General features: G+C 49.2%; 1 protein-coding gene across 2 annotated transcripts; it reads left to right on the top strand.

Moving 5' to 3' along the window:
- The first annotated feature begins 731 nt into the window (after nt 1–731).
- Nucleotides 732–16,031, top strand: LOC149332450 (uncharacterized). 2 transcript variants are annotated; one of them, XR_016285208.1, is made up of 6 exons: nt 732–860; nt 4,670–4,968; nt 10,649–10,820; nt 12,406–12,552; nt 13,567–13,766; nt 15,971–16,031. XR_016285208.1 is itself a non-coding variant. In XM_089558001.1 (5 exons), exons 1-3 carry the CDS (start codon nt 829–831, stop codon nt 10,663–10,665), a joined length of 348 nt encoding a protein of 115 aa, XP_089414127.1. In that variant the 5' UTR covers nt 738–828; the 3' UTR covers nt 10,666–10,820; nt 12,406–12,552; nt 13,567–14,263. The 2 variants fall into 2 exon arrangements, 1 of the variants encoding a protein (XP_089414127.1); XM_089558001.1 differs by lacking the exon at nt 15,971–16,031 and having other exon boundaries at nt 738–860; nt 13,567–14,263.
- The last annotated feature ends 8,386 nt before the right edge of the window (nt 16,032–24,417 follow it).

The raw sequence follows: 24,417 nt of genomic DNA, 5'->3' as shown, positions 1-24,417 counted from the left end.
GAGTCGCTTTGGCACGTTGAACCCCACAAAACCAAAACTTTTGAATGTGAGTGCACGTTAAAGATTTACAGGTGGTCGAAATTATTCCGGTGACCTCCAGTATGGCACCTCTTTCTTCCTTTCTGCTTTCATTCCCTCCTTTATTCCTTCCCTTACGGCGCGATTCGGGTGTCCATCGAGATGTGAGACAGTTACTGCGTAATTTCCTTCCTTCCTTCAAAAAAAAAATCCTCTCCGCATCTAGTAGCGGACACGTGCTGTGTACAAAGCCTTCACCTCTGCATTCAATGTCCATCGGGTTCGCATTGATGGACATGCTCTTTGTGCGAAGTACGTCCGTTAGGGCGTCGGTGTTCGTTGGGTTGGGTGGTTTTTGAGGACAGGAAATGGCGCACTATCTTTCACGCATCTCAATGGACACCTTTACTACGCCGTAAGGGAAGGCAGGAAGGTGGGAGCGAAAGAAGAAAGAGACTCTTTCAATGTAAAACGGATCTGCTATGCACCCTAGCCCACCGTTTATAAAGCTTCCCTAGCCATTAAGCCTGAGGACATCATCACCAAAAAACGGATGCTTTCATCAGCGTTATGTTAGCAGCTTCCTAGCACCCTCTACAGGCAGAATCTTGTGGGTGTGTGCCAGTGAAATGCCTGGAGGGTACCTATAGGGCTTTGATGGAAGCAATAAAAACGCAGTTGGTTGCGAGCGGCCTTGTTATAGTGCCTAGAATACTGTGCAGCCGCGTAAATGTTTCGTTCTTCCGACAAGCGTTGGCGACGAGGGCGGAGAAATACCGACTTTCGGACGCATCGAGGCCTTCGAAGGAGATGGCGAAGGGCGGCCTGCCTTTGTGGGACAGGTGAGAGAATTTTTGGTGCGTAGCACTTGCAGCTGCAATCAGGGAGTTCTTCGATGTCAGTCCGAAGCCGGTTCTGCGCACTTCAAAACCTCTCTCGGTTTTGAGATAAGGAAAAGAGCATAGCTAGGTCCACGTCAAGCGCACCATGAACGCTGACTAAAAGTTTGGTTACAGTGTTTCATGGATTATGGAGGTTAGGCATCCCAAAACGACTCAGGCTATGAGGGACGCTGTAGTGAAGGGCTCCGCAAATTTCGACCACCTGGGGTTCTTTAACGAGCACTGACATCGCACAGTACACAGGCCTCTAGAATTTCGCCTCCATCGAAATTCAGCCGCTGCGGCCGGGATCGAACCCGCGTCTTTCGGGGTAACAGTGTTTTAGTCGGCGTTCGTGGTGCGCTTGAGGCGTTCACGGACAAAGGGAACTAGCTCTGGGCATTTCCTTTTCCCAAAACCGAGATAGGTGTTTTACACCCTGAAGGAAGGGCGCATAGCTAGTTCACTTTGTCGGTGGACACCTCAATCGCTCCACGAACGCCGACTGAAAGCTTGGTAACCCAGCGTTTTAGTCGGCGTTCGCGACGCGCTTGAGGCGTCCACCGGCAAAATAGCTATGCGCCTTCCCTTTTATCGAAACCGAGAGATGGTTTATTGTTTATGGGGTTTAACGTCCCAAAGTGACTCTGGCTATGAGGGACGCCGTAGTGAAGGGCTCCAGAAATTTCGACCACCTGGGGTTCTTTAACGTGCACTGACATCGCAAAGTACACGGGCCTCCAGAATTTCGCCTCCATCGAAATACGACCGCCGCGGCCGTGATCGAACCCGCGTCTTTCGGGGGTAACGGTGTTTTAGACGGCGTTCGTGGTACGCTTGAAGCGTTCACCGACAAAGTGAACTAGTCCATTTCTCAAAACCGAGATAGGGGTTTTATACCGCGACTATTCGACTGGGTTTAGCGAAAAAGAAATGCGTATAGATAGTGCTTTGTCGGTGGACACCTCAAGCGCTCCACGAACGCCGATTGAAAGCTTGGTAACAGTATTTTAGTCGGCGTTCGCGACGCGCTTTAGGCGTCCGCCGAGAAACTAGCTATGCGCCTTCTTTGTTCTCAAAACCGAGAGGTGGTTTACTGTTTATGAGGTTTAACGTTCCAAAGCGACTCTGGCTATGAGGGACGCCGTAGTGAAGGGCTCCGGAAATTTCGACCACCTGGGGTTTTCAACGTGCACTGACATCACAGAGTACGCGGGCCTCTAGAATTTCGCCTCCATCGAAATACGACCGCCACGGCCGTGATCGAACCCGCGTCTTTTGGCGGTAACAGTGTTTTAGGCGGCGTTCGTGGTGCGCTTGAGGCGTTCACCGACAAAGTGAGCTAGTCTATTTCTCAAAACCGAGATGTTTTACACCGCGGCTATTAGGATGGGTTTAGCGATAAGGAAAGGCGTATAGCTAGTTCACTTTGTCGGTGGACACCTCAAGCACACCACAAACGCCGACTGAAAGCTTGGTAACTCAGTGTTTTAGTCGGTGTTCGCGACGCTCTTGAGGCGTCCGCCGACAAACTAGCTATGGCCCTTATCTTTTCTCAAAATCGAGATATGGTTTATTGTAATTGGGGGATTAACTTTCTAAAGCGACTCCGGCTATATGAGGGAGGCCGTAGTGAAGGGCTCCGGAAACTTCGACCAGCTCGGGTTCTTTAACGTACACTGTCATCGCACAGTACGCGGGCCATTAGAATTTACGGCTTTCCAGATCACCGTTGGCCTGAAAGCCGACAACGAGGGAGATTCACAGGAGCAAGCGTCTCAGTAATGTTCGTTCGCAAGTTTCAGGCTGCGTTTTTGGACGCGAGTCTCGAACTATCAAGCGTTCTCTTGAGAAGCTTTTCGAGTGACGAGTCAGTGAAAGGAAGAGCAAACGTAGCAGTACAGCACCGAGGCCGCAAGGAGGACCTACTGCTTTTATTTACTTCGTTACGCCAACGCTTTTCGGACGCAATTGGTTTCGTGCATTGTGCATGCGACTGTCCACAATGTAGTCGACTGCTGTTGTCACGATTTGGAGTCCAGATAAGTCTTGAAGGAAATTTAGGCGCGTGATAAGAATGACAGACGCGGGTTCGATCCCGGCCGCGGTGGTAGAATTTATTCCAGCGACCCACCGCGGTGGCTCAGTGGTTGTAAGGTGTTCGTCTACTGTGCCGGAGTACCCGGGTTCGAACCCGACCGCGCCTGCAGCGTTTCGATGGTGGCGAAACGCAAAAGGCGCCCGAGTGCTGTGCGATGTCAGGTGACCTCTTTCTCCCTTTCTTCTTTTACTCCCTCCTCTATCCCTTCTCTTACGGCGTTTCTCGGGTGTCCACCGAGATATGGGAGGCAGTTTCTGCACCATTGCCTTTCCTTTCCTCAGATCACTTTTTTCAGAGGCCCAGTTGCTGTGCCGTGTGACTCATGTCTCGCATGTTTTTTGTTTCTTTAGACGCGCGCACTAGGCCGCGCGACTTTTTTGTGCGCCTCCTTCTTTGTGTGGGCGCCTTTGTTTTGTGGCGCCAGCGTGGCGTCGCTTCGTTGCAGGGTCGGCCTCAGCGCGCGATGTTCCCCCTGCTCCAGCGCGTACGAGCGCGCCTGTTCCAACAGGCGTGCTTGGACAGAATCCAACTACCAGAAGAGGAGTTTTTGCGGCGGTGGAGCACCCGCTTCATCGCCGCCGACAGGGGTCGCGTGACGGTGCGGCTCCTGCCCTATTAAGTGTGTGACGTGCGCGTTGGTGGTATGTACCGTAGTGCGTGCTTCCCCCGCGCGTTCTGGACATTTGAGGACAATCCGGACTCTCGTGGAGTTTGTTGGTGTTTGTGTTGGTTGTCGCCTTTTGTATCTTTTTTTTCGCGACTCGTGTTATTGAGCGACGAATGTCGCTGTATTGTTCATTTGCCTGTTCGAGGGACTGTGGTCCCTTTTATGTACTTGTGGGTCCAATAAATTTCTCTTTATCTGTCAGTGCAGGTTAAAGAACCGCAGGTGGTCGAAATTTCCGGAGCCCTTCACGCGGCGTCCATCGTGGACTGGGTCGGTTTGGAATGTTAGACTCCCATGAAACAGCATTCACCTTCGCAGCTTCGGTATTCCCGTATGCCTACAATTTGGCCATCACGTGCATCGGCCATTAACACTAACGAACGAAAACGGAACTGGTCGCGTCGCAGGAGAGCGGGTAATGCTCACGGCGCAATCCATTTTTTCATTATTTTATTATTCTACAATTCCATCTTTAATTCCTCGGAAATCTTACCCAAAGTTAAATCATTAGCTTGGCAACAAAAGTTAATCCATTACCTTATCAGTTTACCAATTTACCAATTTACCTTTTTTGGGCTCTCCTCACTGTGCCCTAGCCAATCCCCCGTCGTGGGTATGTGCCATGCCACCAAGCCAACAACAACAACAATGCCCGCGGCGTTCCAAATATGGCTTGGTTTAGTTTGGTTTATGGGGTTTAACGTCCCAGAGCGACTCAGATTATGATTGACGCCGTAGTGAAGGGCTCCGGAAATTTCGACCACCTGGGGTTCTTTAACGTGCACTGGCATCGCACAGACACGGGCCTCTAGAATTTCTCCTCCAAAGAAATACCGCCGCCGCGGCCGGGATCGAACCCGCGTCTTTTGGGCCGAATGTGGCATGCGACACAGCCGCAGCAGCAGCAACGGCGCGCGCGAACCGGGCGTGCAGACCGGCCAGCAGCAGCCGAAGCTTCAGAAGCAGCTCAGACGCGCTCTCGCTCTGGTACTTTGACCACAGGTCCACAGCGATGGCCGTACCTGCCGACGGCGTGGTCACAGACGGGAACGCAGTGGCGGCCGGGGTGAGCTCTTCCTGCCGCAGCACCACGAGCAGGTCCTCCCATCCGGATCCCTCCGAGCGTGCCAGCGGCGGCAAGCGCGTTGCCTACGCACCAAGGCGTCCCGGTTTTCAACTGACTGCTCGGCTTCAGCGAGATGTCCGAGCTACGCGAGATGAGGCGTGCAGCTCAGCGGGCATTCGCTGCCAGGGACGTGACCACGACGACGGAGCTGCCAGAACTGGGAACTGGGCCACAGGTATGTGGCCGCACGGCCCATGTTCCTCGTGCACATGAAGCATGCAATAGACTCTGTCAAGACATTCACGGAAGCGTCGCGAGAACGCTGCACTAATAGTTCTGGCTCATGGTTTGTGGGGTTTAGCGTCCCAAGGTGACGCGAGCTGTGAAGGTAGTTGTAGTGGCGGGCTCCGGAAGTTTTGACCAAGTCTGGGACGAACTTACCGAGAGGTCTGAGTCCGGGTCTTGATATTAAGGCGGAAGCCTTTAATGCCTCATCGTTGTAAGCAGGAGTTGTCGACAGAACTGTCACACTTTTCAATTGGTCGAAATAGTCGTGACGTCGCAGTGCGCGAATTTCAAACGGGGCCAGTTGTGCTTTGTCTAGTAACCATGCAACGAATTAAAGCGGTGGTAAAGTGATGCTCCAAGTAAAATAAATAAAACCGAGTAGGAAACTGGTGGAGTTGGGGAATCGCAGTGCGAGATGAGCACGCTAACCACTCCGCCATGCCAGCTCGATAGTTTGGAATGAAAAAATTGCTGAGGCTCAGCTTGGCTAAGCCTGGGGAATGCGAAGCATATTAGTGGCTATAGGCTTGGTAATACATGGCTTTCCTTGGTTGAATACTTGGTCATTTTAATAGAACCACTAGAAGCCTTCGTCGTGGGGGAAGACAACGGCATGGCTACAGCGGAACGCCGACTAACCCCGATACGCGCGTTGGGTGAGCGCCTGGATTGCCACGGAAGCCGCGTCTGCCTGACCGGTGTAGCGAGCGTTTCACCTACACCGAGTGTGAACGCGCGTTCGAAATGCGCGGGAATGCGCGGGTGTGACGGCTAGGGGTCCCACGGCGACGGCGCGAGGTGGAGGCCGGCTCTCTCATCCGATGTCACGTGGTTTTACGTCACGGTGTCACGTGGCGTGACGGCTAGGGGCAATACCTCCTAGAAAGACTTCAGGCCTGCGCGCTCCCAAATGTCACGTGACCAACGTCATTTCCGGTAGGCGATCGCCTCTTCGAGAGTCGGGAGGCGCGCGCGCGCGCACGAAACGAACCGACGAACCCCGCAGTCGGAGCGCGCAGACCAGCGGCAGGAAGCCTGCCGTTGCGTGCATCGTTCTGGCGTTGTTCTGTGTTTCTGCACTGGGTGCGCGTTCCTGCGCATGATCGGCGCGCGTGGTGGTTGTCAAGAAGTGAAGTGCGGCTATCAGCATGCCCTACAAGTGCTGTGTGCCGAAATGCCGGGGAAACTACGACGAAGACTCGAAAATTCAAGTCTTCTGATTTCCGAAGGACGATGCCCAGCGGAACAACTGGCTGCGTGCAATAACACGCAAGGACTACCAAGTTACAGCTTCTTCAAGGGTAAGAACTGCTTTAATTAGCTTGTTGTGTACCTTCATGCCCGCTTTTACGCTGCGCAAAGTTCATTGTCAGTGCGAGCATATTGAGCGTTAGAATCCGTTGTGCCGCATAGAAGGACGAGGCGACTCTCAGAATGCTTCCTACGGCTGACAAGCGAAATTCTTTCGTGTTCATATTAAGGCGAAAGCCTTTAATGCCTCATACTGTCGTTAGCAGACGCGTCGGCAGGAATTTCGACAGACGCGTCGGCAGGAATTTCGATAGACGCGTCGGCAGGAATTTCGACAGACGCGTCGGCAGCCGTGTCGACAGACGCGTCGGCAGGAATTTCGACAGACTCGTCGGTAGCCGTGTCGACAGACGCGTCGGCAGGAATGTCGACAGACGCGTCGGCAGGAATGTCGACAGACGCGTCGGCAGGAATTTCGACAGACGCGTCGGCAGCCGTGTCGACAGACGCGTCGGCAGCAATGTCGACAGACGCGTCGGCAGCCGTGTCGACAGACGCGTCGGCGGGAGTGTCGACTGACGCGTCGGCAGCTGTGTCGACAGACGCGTCGGCAGGAGTGTCGACAGGCGCGTGCACGTTAAAGAACCCTAGATGGTCGAAATTATCCGGAGTCCTCCACTACGGCGTCTCTCATAGCCTGAGCTGCTTTGGGACGTTAAACACCAAATACCATGTGTTTTCTGCGAAAAGTGTTCGTTCAGCCTGTGCTTGCATCAGGAAAGAATCTGCCATTACCAAAAAAATAAACTACCTTGAGCACGTATACATAATTAATATCCTTTCGGAGACACTGTGATATCTTTTTGTGGTACAGTCCCCTGTTTTCGTTTTTGCAGGTCTGTGCGCTGCACTTCCATGAGAGCTTTATTAAAAAAAACAGTCTATCATGACCCAGGGACTGGAAAGGTTATCGAGACCACTTTGCCGGTGCCACGACTGGACCCTAGCGCTGTGCCTTCAATATTCAAGGACTGCCCATCGTACCTGTCCACACCAAAGTGTTCCAAAACAAAAGAGGAGCATGTGCTTGTTTGTATGTGGAGTGTTTATTGCTTTGATTTGTTCTCGCAGTGCCATATTATGTGAAGTAACCAAGTTCCTCATTCTAGTCGATTGCAATTGTTTTTCATCATATATGTTTTGTGCTTAACCGTATGTTGCAAAAAGTTTTGTGTTATTTTGGACTGCGAACCATGACTGCCTTCGTTTCCTTGATGTTTGTTGCAGTGACCTGTTCTACTGTATGTGACATGGTCTAAGTCTTAAGTGTGACCATGAGTACAATTTATGTTTTCATATTTAAAGGGTATGTTTGTTTTACAAATCTGTGGTTACTACCTGGCAGTTCAATTTTGTTACCTTGATGCTTCATTAGTTCTGTTTACTGTATGTATATTATATTGTCTTACATTTATTTATAGCGCCTTTTTATGCCCATGACCAATAAACCGAAATTTGTCTTTTGGTTGACGACTAAATTTTGCCTCATTCTTGAATATTCAGCAAACAATAAACTCCCCATGGGAGCAGTAATTGTAGAACGCTGCAATAGGCACCATTACACAGTTTTGCATGAAGGTGACGATCGAGTTGCTGTTGCCTCCATCATCCCGAATTCACGTGACGCACGCCGCTGAAGCCGAAGCCAGCGAAGCGAAACAACTGCACTGCAGAATTCTCGCGTTTTGTATCAGTTATTCACTCACCTAGAGTAGTTTGTCAATCTTACTTCTCTAAAAAGTGCACTGCAGCTGACCAGGCCCCTAGTTATTTCACAGCAGGCTCTTCCTTTCTTTATAAATGAGCGTACGCCTATCTTTTTGTACGCTTGTAAAGCGGTCGCACTCGCGCTTAATACAGCGGTCGATAGAGAGGGACTAAACCATCCTAAAAAAGCGACACCAAGCGCGGCGGAGGAAGCGAGCGACGCGGCCATCCGCCTACTGGATGTGACGTCACTCGCGCAGCGCGCAGGCCTCAAGTCTTTCTAGGAGGTATTGCTAGGGGTCCCACGGCGACGGCGCAAGGTGGAGGCCGGCTCTCTCATCAGATGTCACGTGGTGTGACGTCACGGTGTCACGCGGGGGTCCCACGGCGACGGCGTGAGTGGTAGCTCTAGCAATTTGCTTCGCATAAAAAGGCGCGTCTAGTGCATACGGTGTCTTCGTTCAGTCTCATCTTCCTCCCTTCCCTGACGTGAAGTAAAAAAAAGAAACAAAAAACAGATAAATTAAAATCAATGCAAACCAGTGAGCAAGGAAAGGCTTTCGCCTTGGAGCACTTTACGGAGCCAAATTGCCCCCTGAATTTTTTTTTGTCCTCCTAGAGGTATTCTCAATCGGCCGAGGTCAACTTGGGTCTACTCTGGTTTTGTGGCACAGCATAGAGGTACACAGATCAAGGGGGGGGGGGGGGGGTGCCCAGCTTGCGCTTCCTCCTCCTTATGGACAGCCCTGTGCTCGCTTAAGGGCACTAACGACTCCTTTAGCTTTGTCTTTCTGTCTGTTGATGCATAGAAGGGCAAGCCTTATTGCTTGCACACATAAATTGCAGACCACACTTCGTGTTTGACCCGCCGCGGTGGCTCAGCGGTTGAGGCGCTTGTCTACCGAGCCGGTCTACCCGGGCTCGAACCCGACCGCGGCGGCTGCGTTTTGGTGGAGGCGGAACACAAAAGGCGTCCGGGAGCTGTGCGATGTCAGTGCAGGTTAAAGATCGCCAGGTGGTCGAAATTATTCGGCGCCCTCCACTACGGCACTTTTTATGCGTAGCATATTGCAATCACTCAGTTCAGCCGTTGGGCGCGGCCGGGCAGCCACCAAACCACGTGACGTGACGTCACGATAGCACGACGTGACGTCATGACACAGTGACGTGACGTCACGACGCAGTGACGTGACGTCACGACGTGACGTCATGAAAACAATAAAAAAAATTTGAAGAAGAAAAAGGAAACAAAAAAAGAGCTGAGCATGGTGGCGGTTGCCACCGCCCCGTTTCAAAGGGGGCGCTCCTATCCATCCATCCATCCATCCATACGTCACGGAGGAAAAGCTGCTGAGAAAATGGAGTGCCGCCAAGCAATACCTCGCGCAAAAAGACCGCGCAATATGCAACGCAATCTCGGCTTAACCAAGCTAAGCCTGGGCATCTTTTTTCTCTTTCTTTCACTCACACCTTCCTCCCTTCCCTTAGGGAGTGGTTAAGGTGTCCACCGAGACGTGTGAGACAGACACTGCGCTATTTTCGTTTCAGTTAAAGCTTCCTATAGCACCCCCTACAGGCAGATGAGAAGCTTGCGGGTGTGCGTCAGTGTACAGCCTGGGGGCTGCCTTAATTTCTGACGGAAGCAATAAAGCGCGCATTTGGTTGTGAATGGCTTTGACGTGCAGTTGCGTCTATGCTTCCTTTTTCCAACAAGAATTGTAACTCTCTTTCCCCGTTGCTGCCTTTGTCTCTGCTACTCTTCCTCCCCTTCATTAATTGTTATTTTTACTTTGGTCTCTCAGACGAATTAAAAGCTCTTCGAAGAGACGTGAATGCGACAAATGAGAAGTGTACAGCGTTGGTCTAATGTCATTAAGCCAAACGATTTTTATTTCAGGCGGGCAGCTGAAAACTTGCGGTGCACTTAAAAGGCCAAAATCTCTCTTATAACTGAGGGTGAATTCTTTTGATCGTTAGGTGTATTCAGAGGTACCATAGGGTGGCTGATACACGACTAGAAAGCAAACCGTTTGGCATGATGAATTTGGACCAATGCTGTGCTTAAGGTTTGAAGCATTAAAATTATTTTGTCGTCAGTTAACTTTCTGAGAATATAGGTTCGTTTGCTTCATGCCGTTCGTCTATTGCTGTCAATTCCTTCGTACGTTGTACGTCGGCTAGTACGTTGTACGACGTATTCGTACGTCAGCTAGCAAAATCCGAGTCTCATCTTTGAGAACCGATTAGCGAATTTTGTGGCAGACGTGATGAGGGGTCTTGGAGGAGGAATAACGGACAATGTGTGGTTAGCGTAGCCTTTTGTTAACCTACGTCGGCCAGGCAACGACAGTAGCTTGTAAACTGAAGAGCTGCTTCTGTTAATATGGATGAGCTTCTGAGCTCATCCATATTAACACGTGGTCGCATTCACTGCGTGGACTTCTGCAGCACAGCCGGAAAAATTCATGAAGTTCGACGTATACGCGGTATTCTGTACTTTCTTTTATCGAGAATTGCGTGTTGTGTTAAAGTAGCCAAGCAGAACTACTTTGCTTCCATTTACGACGAGGCGTCCTGGAACCTACCGTCTGTCTCTCGCTTCCTCACAGGCTGCAGGTTCTCCTAGTGCTGGAAGCTGCTCTCGAAGTGCAGCGATAGCCCAGGTGCGGCTAAGCGATTTGGGAGCACCTGCTCATTGAACACGCCTCCGACGCACCCCTTCGTCATCGTATCGGGGGCTATGGCGTTTATGATGCATTGGAGTTTTCGGAAGAATATAAGGTGAGTTGGCGACAGTTTAAGCAACACTGAGTCCAGCCCGGCGGCGACAGTGCGCGACTGCTTACACGGGTCTGGTTGCTGGTCAGCAAGTAAAGGGTGGAAGGAGAGAGCGGGGGAAAAAAAAACTGGGCCTGTAACTTGTGATTCGGTTGGATACGCCAATGAGAGTGGGAAACGGCAGCAGACTGACACGACAGTGACAGCAACGCTGACACTGTCGTCTCCAGCTCCTACTAAACGCGGTCTTAAAAGACGTCGGGATAACAGGGCTATAGTTTATGCAACTCAAAAACCGTGCCATATGGAAAGGGAGGAAGGTGGGAGTGAAAGAAGAGAGAAAAGAGGTGCCCTAACCAAGGAACTGAAAATTAGATTTTGAGAAAAGGAAATGACACAGTAACTGTCTCACACATCGCCCCCCCCCCCCCCCCCCTCCTTTGTTATAAGTCACCAGTTGGAATTCCTGCTGTTAGGTATTCTAACTTGAATAGTACGTTTATGCTGCACGAAGCGCTGAATCGTATGACAGCATCCAGATCAATGTGCGGCAGATGGTTTGCATGATAAATTTCTTCCGACGCGCGGTGCCGACAACTACTACTACGGCATCCACGGCTGAATACTTCACTCCAGCATTGCACGCAGGCCTGCGATGTGCACGGTGTCTTAATGCGAATACAGCGACATTTTCGTGCCATTCCTAGTGGATAAGTCGTGTTGCCCTCTGAAATCGCTCGTACTGAGCTGCGATGCAGAAAAGCTTACTTTAATGCAACTGTACAGGTCACAGCCCTAGAGACTCTTTTAAGGCCCAAGCCTTCTGTGGCTCATAGTGTCGTGACCAAGACGGGTTAGCAAATTCGTCCGCGTTTCAGATTGGTCGAAATGGTGGTGACGTTACTGCGCGCGAATTTTGACGGGTGTCCACCGAAACATGCGACACAGTTACTGTGCAATTTCCTTTCCTCAAATACAATTTTCGACTGGTGTCCACCGATGTATGCGAGACAGTCACTGCGTAATTTCCTTTCCTCAAATACAATTTTCATTTTCTCTCATTACGGCCCCTCTTTCTCTTTCTTCTTTCACTCCACTTCTTCCCTTCCTGTACGGTGCGGTTCAGGTGTCCACCGAGATGACAGAGAATTAACAGCGCCATTTCCTTTCCTCGAAAAGCGTTGCCCTCATCGCGCCGAAAGGGTGGTGGGGTTCCGTGGAATCCCTGGCAGCGCAACAACACGCTGTCGCGGTCCACTCCTAAAGGCAAATATTAAGCGTCATTATTTGGTGGTTAATTAATGCACCAACAGAATGGGATGTGAAGAACCGCGTAGGAGAGTGCAGCACTCAGGATTTCGCCTTTCACTACTTTAGCCGCTAAAGTTCCTCGTAATTTTTTAATTTTAATGAGCAGCAGCAAATATTCCTTACCAGATCGAGCCAAAAGTGATCATGACTCCTTAGCCACAATTGGAGTGGTTTTTTTCTCTGAAGTTGATTTTTCGCGCACGTTTCGCATCGTGCAGGGAACTCCCTAACTGCATGCGTTGATTTCATTGTGCCTCGCCTCATTCTGATGACGCAGACTGACAGCCTAGGGAGGCTGTGCGGAAAAGTGCTCAAGGAGAACCTTTATGGCGACGCATGCATCGGCGTCTACCACCACCTTGCCGTTAAGAAGGTGACAGTGCTGTCGCTGAAGATGCAGCTAGGTACTTGAGAACTAGATCAGGTAAGAGCCTCATCGGGCAGGGCAGAGGAACCGGATGGGCGCTGGAAGACAGCAGCAGGCTAACAGTGCGGCAGAAGGACAATCGTAATCGACGAAATCCGAGCATAGAAGCTTCAGGGACTGCATCTGGAGTTTGTTTCGCGAGCAAGCCTCCTGCGAAGGATTAGCTCTACAACCAACATTGCCAATTCTATTTCTAGTGACGTCACTTGCTACAAACTCCCCAAGGATTCATTTTTGTACCCTCAGGGCTTGAGGGCATTACGGAGAATAGTGGGGAAACATATAAAAATACAATATAAACAACAACTAAAAGAGAAAGGAAAGTACAAGTACATAGAAATAGGCGAAAAACATAAGGAAGAAAATGATCTTTATATTTGCAGCGGGGAAGCATTAAAACAATTTGTTCATACAGTAAGAGCAGAATTTAGACAGTGGAAATCATATGCACATTGATAAAAAAATATGTTTATGCAATGCGTTATTTAGTATCTCTTATAAAAGCGATGTCATGGGGAAGGTGATTTCAGCTGACACAAGTTCTAGGTATTAATGAATGAGTTATGAAACATTCTCTGTGTCAAAATGAATTCCCACCTTTATGGCACTCAATCATATCCCCTGCGAAACATGCCCACTGCGAACGTTTATATGAAGGGACGCTTGACTTCCCGGGGATTTCATTTCGTCAGTGCATGAAAACTTCTGGACCGATGGCAATCTTTTTTTCCTGCATTTCCGCAGCGAAAACAGTTCCTTTTTGCTGAGGACTTTGTCCTAAAAACAGCGATTTCGTATTTCATTCCACACGAGTCCTGTTTTGTACCAAATCGCCATTTTTGTTGCAGAGGGGGCAGAGTTGTTGTTCGCAGACGGCAATGCCGTCCACGAATTATCCGCTCCTCCACTGCATCCGCGAGACATTAGACGCCACATGTAGCGGACGGCTTTCTCTTTCGACATAACTGTGCCATTTAGATGAAGAAGCCAGCTTTTCTCCTCTTTGCCCAGGTGTCGAATAACGACGACGATTTCAATACTCTGACCGCTCAGGAGATGCGGAGAGTAATACTTCAAGATCACCTGCACACAGCGTGGGATATGAACGTAATGTAGTCGATCCTTCAGTGCTTATGGGCTGGCATTACTGACAGAAGAAAGCATCTGGCAGAGCTTTGCCTCCGGTCTCTTTTTGCCGGAGGTCAAGACGAGTGAGTATGCATCAAGCTCATCCCTACTATGCCATATGGCAGCTTTTACTGTTGTCAGTGCCGAAGATAAGCGCTGCTTCCGAAAGAGCCGACGGCGTATCGCGGTTCCGGTAGTGTAAGTTGCGGAGTTTTAAGGCGACAGCCTTTAACTGTCTTTAGCAGCCGTGTCGGCAGCCATGTCGGCAGATGTGTCCGCGTTTCGCCCTCACTGCTTAAAAAAAGGTCTTTGGCATTTGAAGCCATGTACTCATTTGGCATTCGAACTAGTCATTAATCACTCATGACTAGTTAGTCATGATTGGTTAATGACTAACTAGTGATGAATAACCAGTCATGACTGGCTAGTCATTAGTTAGTCATTAATCACTCATGACTAGTTATGATTGGTTAGTCATGTCTAGTTAGCCATTAACCAGTCGTGACTAATCGTGACTGGTTAGTTATTAGTCATTAATCATGGGTAATCATGACTAATGACTGATTAGTCATTACTGAGAATACTGAACAAATAAATATGTTTTTAATCAATCAATCAATCATTACTAGTTAGTCATTAACCAGTGATGACTAGTTATGATGGGTAATGACTGGTTTGTCATTAATGACTAGCCAGTCATTAACCAGTCATGACTAGTTCGTCATTGACCAATCAAGACTAGTTAGCATGACCAAATTAGTCATGGCTAACCAAACCAAGTTGCCCCATAGCCGCCTCCTGTGTGCCAACAGCCGTGTGGCCAAAGTTGCGTGTAAAGGCTTTCGCCTCGCGCACTTTAGATCGTCAAAGCGGCCCCTGCAGTTTTGTTTAGTGCTCTAGCACTTATGGTGGCCATTCCCCACATTTAGCCGTTGTGTGTCTGTCTGTCCGCCTGTCTGTTTCCCTTAAAGGGAAACTGCATAGGTTTTAGAAATCAACGAGCTTAAGAGGGTCGAATGAGTGGAACTTGCAGGTAAAGCATGCGAAGTCTTTTTGGGCTGGCTCTTGATATTGTGAAATAATTGCCGATTAAAATCCGGACGCTCTTCAAGCTTCTCCGCAGCGCAAATCGCCAAATGGGGGGCGTGCATGATGACGTCATCGAAGGTATTGGTACATTTCCAACGCACAAACTCCTGCTTTGAACGAAAAAAAAAAGAACGCCACAGAAGGAAAACCCTGCCGAGAGTTGTTTGGCAGCGTCTAACGAGACAGGGCGGGATGTGGCTGACGACAGTGGAAATTTGAATTCATGCCTTCCGTGACGTCACGCTGAATGTCTCTGCACCGCTTTGGTGCTTTGAGAAGAAGCGCAAAATTCAATCGTCGATTACGTCACTGTTTTAAATGCTAGTGCAAAAATATTTGGCACACTTTACCTACAGCCTATATGGATTTGAATCTTTGAATATCGCGAAATTCTCAGAGAAGTGCTGCAGTTGTCCTTTAAGCCAGTTTTGTGGCAGGCAAGTGAGCAGCCTGGCCACTGTGAGAGGCGGAAGCTCGATTAATCGGGAGAGGCTGCTCCGGGTGAGCAACCTGGAACGCAACCAAACCCAAGCGATCCAAGTCCCAACGATGCCAGCACCTGCCATAGAAGGGCAGTGGTGCATCGCTTGACCGTGGCACCACTCCACCAGGAATGGTACCAAGACTCCCAGGGATCTACGAATGTAGAGAATGGCGAATTCCGCATAAGCGGACATTAACCCGTTATCGCTGACCATACAACTTCAATCCGTAAACAGTGGATCTGAACACCGGGATCGAAGTGAAAACCGGCCTGCTAGCGCATATAGTTCGCATTGTGCCTAGCAACGCAAATCGACCAAAGTATTTTTCATCGTTAGTATTCTCGTAAGGCCAGCTCTATCACAAGGATAAGGGCATGGAGACAAAGAACGAAAAGACAGCTTCTACAGAATACAAGGGCTTTAAGGGTAAATCGATGTGAACTGCATTCTAAAGCTGTTACACCTTGTGTTTAGCGTGCGTGCCTAAATCGAATATTTGTCAGCTCTATACTGCTTGCAGTAAAATGATGTGACCACAAACTCTGACAGACGCTTTTCGATGGCTCATTATACTGGCGCTACCTCCAATAAGCACAATTTGCAGAATGAAAAGCAGCATCCCGTTTCGCAGGCGTGATTTCTTAATACGCCTTTGCCGTTGCGTCGATCCCTATCTGACCCGCAATTCGTTTTTTTTTTTCTCTCTCAAACAGGGCTCTGGTGGACCTCGACGACTTTATACAGGCGGAACGGGGAATACACCGCTATTATGGTAGGTTGGTTACTGCTCTGCGTGAAGGTAATATTTCCGAGGGTTTTATTTTATTTATTTATTTACAGGATACTGCCGGCCTCAGTTTGAGGCCTTAGGCAGGAGTGGGCATATCAATAATACATCAGAAAATTAACATAACAACAAAAAAATAACAAAAAAAAAACAAAAACAGCATCGCAAGAATTTAAGTGAGAAGAAGAGACGAAATCCAGCAGTAATAATAGTTACGAAAAGTAAAGCGCGACAAAAACAACAAGGCGTGTACACAGCAGCATGACACAACCACGCATGCTCAGTCACTTGAGCAAGAAACGAAATGTACAAACAATGAAAACAATGTGTAAGAAACAACGTGAATATCTGGCACTTCTTCGGTATCTTTGGCCTTCGCCACATTCTGGTATTGCGCTGACAAAGTGAAAGCGACATCTGTGCCGTCGGCTTCCCCGCTATTTATTTATTTATTTATTTCAAAATACTGCACGCCTATGTGGCCCAAGCAGTAGGGGTAAACAACCTAACAACACAGAAAAGAAACGAAAAAACAACACACAGCATCATTCGGCGATAACAAAGGGAAGATAAAAACAATAGCATTAAAAAATGCAAAATGAGACAACCAAGGAAATGTTCTTCCAATCCGTTCTTCCAAAACGGATTCCAAATCTTCCAAAACGGGATTCTGGGAGCATGTTCCAATCGGAGATGGTTCGGGGGAAGAAGCTATACTTAAAGGTGCACTGAAGAGGAATCTGAACTTGTCTTTTTGCCGCGGGAACTCGATCTACACGTTCCTAGCATTCTTAGAAACTGCGACTTATTGCCCTGTATGGCCGATTTCCCAAATTAAACCGAATTAACGGCCGGCTCCCGTCCTTTTTTTTTTAATTCTCCCCCGTACGGAGGGCGGAGTCAACCAACGCGTGGAGTGCCTTTCACCCAGTCCCGTGGCGGCTTGCCGCTCTGCCATCGGCGGAGTAATACGTAGTAGTGCGTAGTAGCAAATAGTCCGCGCGTATTTTTATTTCTGCGGGCTTATTTTGCGGCTATATTATCTGCGAATGAAACTATTTATTCATGGAAACCTAAAAAACAAAATAAAGCGAAAGCAAACCCTCCACGGAGCTGGCTGAAAGGAACTTCACGCGTTGGTCGACTCCGCCCATCGTACGAGGCAGAATTAAAAAAAAAGGGCGGGAGCCGGACGTTAATTCGATTTAATTAGGGAAATCGGCCATACAGGGCAATAAGTTGCAGTTTCTAAGAATGCTAGGAACATGTAGATCGAGTTCCCGCGGCAAAAAGACAAGTTCAGAATCCTCTTCAGTGCACCTTTAAATGAATTTGTTCGTGCAAAGATAAGCTGCAGTGTGTGTTCCTTAGTGTGTCGTGTACGCCTGGTGGTAGAAGGTTGAACATACTTAGGTATTGGAATGTTTACCTCACGTGAAAGAATCTTACGGAGGAACAAAATTCGGTTTATTTTGCGGCGGTCTGAAGGAAGTGGGATATTATTTTCTGCCATTAGCTTTGTGGGAGAATCAACTCTGCTGTATTTGTGGAAAATAAACCTGACTGCTTTCCTTTGAATGATTTCAAGGGAGTTAATGTTCTTTTTCGTATGCGGATCCCAAATGATAGATGCGTATTCGAGCTTCGTCCGAAGAAAAGTGTTATATGCGAAAAGCCTAATATTAGAGGGAGCGGAACTGAGTTTTCGTTTCAGGAAACACAATGTTGAGAATGAACACAATGAACACGTGCTCACATAATCGCTCACATACCCCTTAGCATGAGGACATCCTGGATAACTATGTGACTAGGAAAGGCTAGGAAGCTAGAGAATAAGAAATAAGACTAGGAAATGGATCTCACTCAGACTAGGTATGAGAGTAGGAAATGTGCAATGGCGGGCGACCGCGTATCCTTTCATGCACTGCTCAGTGGAGATCAGCGTAATAGTCCGTTGTTCATTACTGGACGCAACCTGATGAATGGAAAGATAATGTGGAGCAAGATGGACACATCCGGGAATCACTATATATGCACTGTATGCCTTATGCTTTACTCTCCGGTACGCGTCAGTCTCGTATGATTGATGAGCCTGAGTGCTTCTGCGCGCGAGGACGATTACTAACGAGCTCGGGATCTGAGTGAAAACGTCATCTGAGCCGGCCAAGACGCTCACCTCCTCGAAGGCTGTTGGGTGGTCGGCGCGCTCGCAGTGTTCGGCGAGGGGTTGGATTCCGAATTAATTAGCCAGATGTCATTTTTGTGTTGCATTATACTTTGATGGAGCTTTTTTTTGTTTCGCCGACTTTTGAAGCCGGGCACTTGGAGCACCGGATTTTGTAAACGACAAGGTCTTTTGGTCATGGTAAATGTTGGGAATGAATTCGGAATCCAACCCCCTCGCAGAACACTACGAGCGCGCCGACCACCCAATAGCCTTCGAGGAGGTGAGCGTCCCGTGGAGTCATATCTGTTCAAAAGGCGACATCTGGGGCGCTATTACGAGAAATCGTCTCAATTTTGAGACTCTGACGTCAAAATGACGACACCGCGAGTTGTTGACCGCGGAATCAACCAATTAGCAGCGAGGTTGTGGTGTCTAATAGTAGGGTTCCACCCAGGAAGCATTTAGTTGCGCAATAAGGGACCGTATGCTAAAGTTTTTCTGTAAACACGCCGTTAATAATTTGAAGAATGTTTTATTTCGCTAACAAACTATGTTTCAAACTCAACGACATGAAGCAAAAGAAGAAGCGTCCTCAATTTTGCAATTAAATTTGCTCTTCAGTCACTTTTGCTGCCGCGAGGGTGCGCTGACGCTGGAAAAGCGTCGGTAGCGGCGGCTAGGCGGCGTGAGCTGCCGCCTGATTCAACCGATTCAGCCTTATCCCTCCACGCACATATTCAGCCATCGTAAACATGGCAGCCAGAAAAAAAATCAGCTGATTCGACGGCTGTCCTCTTTTTTTACACATTACGCAGAATCAAAGTACTGCGCAGACGTCTTAAGTGCGCGGAAAAATCTGTTTAAAGGCAGTGATTGCTACGAGTCTGCCGAGAACAATTTGGAAGGAGCGCTTGGCTCGAAAACCGGCGAAGGCAGCTTCAAGGCAAGTTCACACTGGCGAGTTGCAATCGTCGCGCTAGTATTCTAGGCGACCGATTTCGGTCAATTAGTTACGGTTTGCGAAGCACATGTAAAGCGGGGAGGGAGCGTAATAAATCGATTTAAGCCTGTCGCGCGACCTCCGCGACTCGCCAGTGTGAACTCACCTTGCTGCTATCGATGGCAAATGTGCTCCAAGGGCGATGCGTGATTATATTTATTTTTGTTCAGAAAATACCCGGCGACCATGAATAATCACACTGCAGCAACTGCCGACACACGGGAGCAGACCGGTGCAGCTGCTGGGAGCTTGCAATCTCACTGCGGGAATTAAGGCCGGCACGCGCCCGGTCACTGCGCCAACAATCACGACGCCTCGTAACCAACACATGCCGCCCGCTTCGGGTTAAGCACTTGACATTCGTGTTAGTGTTGTTGCCGTTCCGTTCGGATGATGCTCGGATGACGCCGCCGGGGATACTGCGGTGGCGAAAGTTTATGCGAAGGAAGTCCTCCTTCGCCGGCGCCTTGTCTTGGGGGTCTCGTCGGAAAGCGCGCACCTTCTGTGACTTAACTTTGACAGTGGTCTCCACAACTCAGCGCAAACACTTCCACAGTCGGTTGGGCTACGCCGACGTTTACTTCATTTCCTACGGTGTCTTGAAACCCACCGGCGGCGAAGGCGCGCACAGGCACTTGCCGCTCCACAGACCGCGCACTCACCCGCACACCTCCAAGTTCAACGGCGAGTTCGTCGCACAGCCGTTATGCTCCTTCCTATGTCAAAACGTCGAAACAACTCGTCCGGCACGTCAAAACCGTCTTCATGCACCCTCTTACACCGTTGCTCGCGCGGCCACCGGCCATGTAAACAACCGCCATTTTCTGTCTCGAGCGGTTTGAGATCACTCGTTCCAGTCTCAAAAAATCGTCTCAATCGGCTCGCATAATTAGGCAAGCAACGTCACCACTTCTGGCGCACTTCTGACGTCGGCCGGTGACGCAAAAAACCAATATGGCCGCTGGTCACGACCGACCAATAGGAACGGGGCAAATGAGACACTTTTTGAGACACTTTCCGATTGAGACGATTTTGAGCAACTCGTAATCGCGCCCCTGGAGTCGTGGCACATCCGGCTCACAAATGCGGCGATGAATAGAACTCCAGGAACGCTCGTCTCTGTGTACGTTAGCGGAGTGCTCCACGTGCTAACAAAGGGAGAGAGGAGGCAGGACCCCGCTGCTGCTGGCACACTTTAGTCGCCCCTGAAGAAGGGACCGAGGTGGTCCCGAAAGGGTGGGAAAAATTGAAATATTGGTTGGCGACAGTTTTCTCTCAACTAGCCCGAGATGTACGTCACGCCACATTCTCCGTGCAGAGTTTCAACGATCCAGCTATTCTTAGGGGGTTCGTTGGACCAGTCGACCTGTCTCCCCCAATGCCTAGCTTACTTTTTTCGGGGGATGGACACTGGGCCCACCACGAAACCTGGAAGTACTGAGGACCTGGTCGTAAAACCAGCGAATTCGTATTTCACGCCACACCAGTGCTGCTTTGTATCAAATTGCAACTTTTGTTCCAAATTGAGCAGAGTTGCTCGCAGACGGCATGCCTTCCACGAATTATCCGCTCCTCCACTACATCCGTTCGACATCAGACACTGCATGTAGCTGACGGCTTTCTCTTTCGACATAATTGTGCCGTTTAGATGATAAAGCCAGCTTTTTTCCTCTTTCCCCAGGTGTCAAATAAGGACGACGATTTCAATACTCTGACCGCTCAGGAGCGGCGGAGAGTAATACTTCAAGATCACCTGCACACAGCGAGGGATACGAACGCAATGCAGTCGATCCTGCAGCGGTTATGGACTGGCATTACTGGCAGAAGAAAGCATCTGGCAGAGCTTGGCCTATGGTCTCTTTTTGCCGGAGGTCGAGACAGTGAGTATGCGTCATGGTCATCCCTACTATGCCATACGGCAGCTTTGACTGTGTCGATCTGGAAGATAAGGGCTACTCCCGAAAGCACCAACGGTGAAAGGTGGTTCCGGTATTGTAAAGCCTGAGTTTTATAGTGCGCTGGCATTTATAGTGGCCATACCTAGAATATAGCCGTTGTGTGATTGTCGGCCCGTCTGCCTGTTTGTCTGAAGTCTGTTTTTGTGGCAGGCAGGTGAGCAGCCTGACCACCGCGTGAGGCGGCCGCTCACTTAATCATGAGAGGTTGCTCTAGAAGAGCAACCTGGATCTCAGCCCAATCCAGGCAACCCAAGCCCCGCCGATGGCAGCAGTTGCCATAGAAGAGCAGTGGCGGATCGCTTGACCGCTGCATCACTGCGCCAGGAGAGGTAGGAAGACTAACAGGGATCTATGATTCTAGCAGAATGACCAGTTCCGCATATACGGGCATTAACGCCTTATCGCTACCCGAACAACTCCGATCCGAGAACGCTGGATCTGAACACTGGAACAGAAGTGAAAATTCAGAGGGCACTTTGACGATCTAAATTGCGGGAGGCGAAAGCCATTGTGTGCCCCTTTGGCTGCTTCTGTTGTTGACTGAATACTGTTTGCGAATGAAAGGAGACGTCTGACTCGGTTGGCTGAAATGTCAGCGTCACGCGACAGTGGCGCCACCAAGGCGCCAAGCGCATGCGCCGCAAGGAGCGACGCGAGCGCCACCAAAGATACGATGATCCAACTACCAATTACTGACTGATTACTGCATTGCTAATTACTGAATACTAGTGAACTACGAATTACTAATTAAATATTATCAAAGACTAACTAGTTACTTATTACTAATACATGTCTAATTACTAATAAGTAATTAGATACTAGATAAAGTACTAATTAATGTTTAATTAGTAATTAATGATTTCGACTACAATACAGCAATGAATTCAGTGATTTCTGGTTACGACATATTACATCACTGATGACGTAATCGGGATGACAGACAGCTGTAGTGTGGCTGACGGATGGAATGGTGAGCCATTAAAGGCTTTCGCCTTAAAACTGACCGGCTAGCATAACTAATTCGCATTTGGCCGAACTGCGCAAATCGATCATATTTTCATCAGAGTATTTTCCTAAGGTGAGCTAGACCTCCTATCTGGAGGGTTCTACTATGGAGTCCTTCATATGCCCAGTCGCTTTTGGGACGTTGCTCCATAAATCTAACCAAACATGTAGTCAGCCATTTTAGTAGGTACTGTGGCGAGCGAAATTTTGCAGGGGCAGAAATGCGTTTTCGGCGGCCTAACAGAGCATTCCTGCCCTTTCATCCTTTGCGCAAACATCTCTGTACCCTCACTCCTACCTTACGTGCGCCGTACGTAGATCGGAACCGCCGCTTCGATATCCAGCTAGCGTGTGCCCTTGTCGCTTCGATGTCGAACGTTCTTGGCCAGTAATTTTTACCATCGGAAAACTATAAGGCACTGGTATAGAAATATTCATGGTATACGGGTGCATTCTTCGAATACGTAGCAAAATCTTTCTTTTAAAGCGTTTCCATCGCTGGCATCGAGCAGTTAAGGCTGCAATAGAAAACCAATGGGAAACGCTTTTGACGATAGCAGAAACGGTTAATAGCAAAAAAAATGCGAGACTGCCGACAAGGGAGTTAATTCATTGTAGCGAAAACTTACAATGTACGAAAAAATTGCGCTCCGAAACTCATTTTCCCGTTCTTAAATGCTTTTGTCCAGAATTGTTGGGTGTCGATGGACAACTCTGCATGAGAGCGGGAGCTTGTGCTATAATATATTTTTCTGTTCTACTGCGTTAACAGTCCTCTTTCGGCCACAATGCAGCGGTGTCCGTGCATGCGTGGGTGTATCGGGGGCGCCCTCCGGGGCCGGAAGATTTATTCTGAGGATGACCCTCATGCATCCCCCCCCCCCCCCCCCCCCCGTCCTCAGAAGCCTGCACTCGCAAGAAGCTCGAGCAGTGGCGGAACAACAAATCGAGGACAAAATGAAATTCAAAGACTACACTGGGGAGCTGGTGACCAGTATAAAAGTGAATATCTAACCTATACAGCTAAAGTAGATTTATAGCATAGCATCGCAACATCGCCTGTGCTGGCATAGAGGCCACGGATTTTCGCCGAGAGAGGAGTAGACTGGTAACGCTCCACCTCCACGAGACTGAAGAGAAAGGAGAGAAGAGACCTTTATTTATAGTTGGGATAGTTATTGCCCTACTAGATGGCCAGCTGGTCAAGCCTACTGGCAGCCTCGTAGGCGCACTTTAGGATCCGGTCTTGTGTGTCCGGATCCAAGCTGCGCAGCAGGGTCTCCCAGTAGTCTGGAAGCAGGATTTCTCCTAATTCTGAATAGGGGGGAGAGTGGGTTCTGCTTGCATCCCCAGAGTATAAGTCGAGGGGAGCTCTCTCATCGCAGAGGGTGCATTGGGGAGAAAATTGATTTGGGAACGTATGGGAGAAAACTACCGGGTTACGGAAGGAGTTTGAAGTCTCCTTAAGGTGATTTCCTTCTCTTTTATGAGATTTTGTGCGGGAGCTGAAATTTCCTTAGTTCAAGGAGTGATTAGATCATGAAATGAGAGGATTAGCCGCGGCGGCTGAATTTCGATGAAGGACTGTAGCCTGTGTTCCCGTAATCTCTGCGACTGCAAATGCTGTGTCGGGAGCTGGATACTCAGCCGCATTTGAAGTAGACGACACCTGATGGGTGCTCATGTCTCCGATTGAGAGCCAGTGCCCTGGTTGTCCTCCTACCCTTGTGGTGCACAGGATGCATGTTTTTGGAAACAGTTTTATGCATTAAAACATAGATACATTGTTGCACTCCCCCCTCGCCCCGTGAAGAGTCGCCCAACGGTGAAAGGCCACCGGCACGCTGTGTGCTTTCGCATCACAGCGGCTAGGGTGTAATCTAGGATATCGAAGCGGTGTCTGGCGCTGGTTCCGATCCACGACGGCGCCCGTGACGTTGGACGTAAGCGCGCCATACCCTTAAGGCGGAGCTGGATATCGTTAATGGTTAACGCCCATATATACGAAACTGGTCATTCCGTACTTTACATTCATAGATCCCTGCGATCGGTTGAGCTTGTGAAGACCCAGGCTGCTCCTCTCGAGCAGCCCCTCGCGATATGCATGTTAACGGCCACCTGCCGCAGTAAGCAATTTGTTCGCAGTCCGGTGGACTGATTATGATCACGGCACGAGGTCACGTGACTTGGGGTGAAATGCAGGAGTTCCGACCTGCTCTTGATGCACACACCCGTGACTGACC

The sequence above is a fragment of the Amblyomma mixtum genome, chromosome 8, assembly GCF_055824585.1.
Source record: "Amblyomma mixtum isolate Tamu chromosome 8, ASM5582458v1, whole genome shotgun sequence".
NCBI lineage: Eukaryota > Metazoa > Arthropoda > Arachnida > Ixodida > Ixodidae > Amblyomma > Amblyomma mixtum.
Note: the sequence above shows the minus strand (reverse complement) of the source record. Positions and strands in the feature narration are given on the sequence as shown.

What these genes read in the sequence shown, in the direction of transcription:
- LOC149332450 (XM_089558001.1), top strand. Translation starts at nt 829, where the DNA reads ATGGCGAAGGGCGGCCTGCCTTTGTGGGACAG. An exon ending in GGCCTGCCTTTGTGGGACAG is followed by an intron (nt 861 to 4,669) that starts GTGAGAGAATTT and finishes CTTTGACCACAG; the next exon opens with GTCCACAGCGATGGCCGTAC.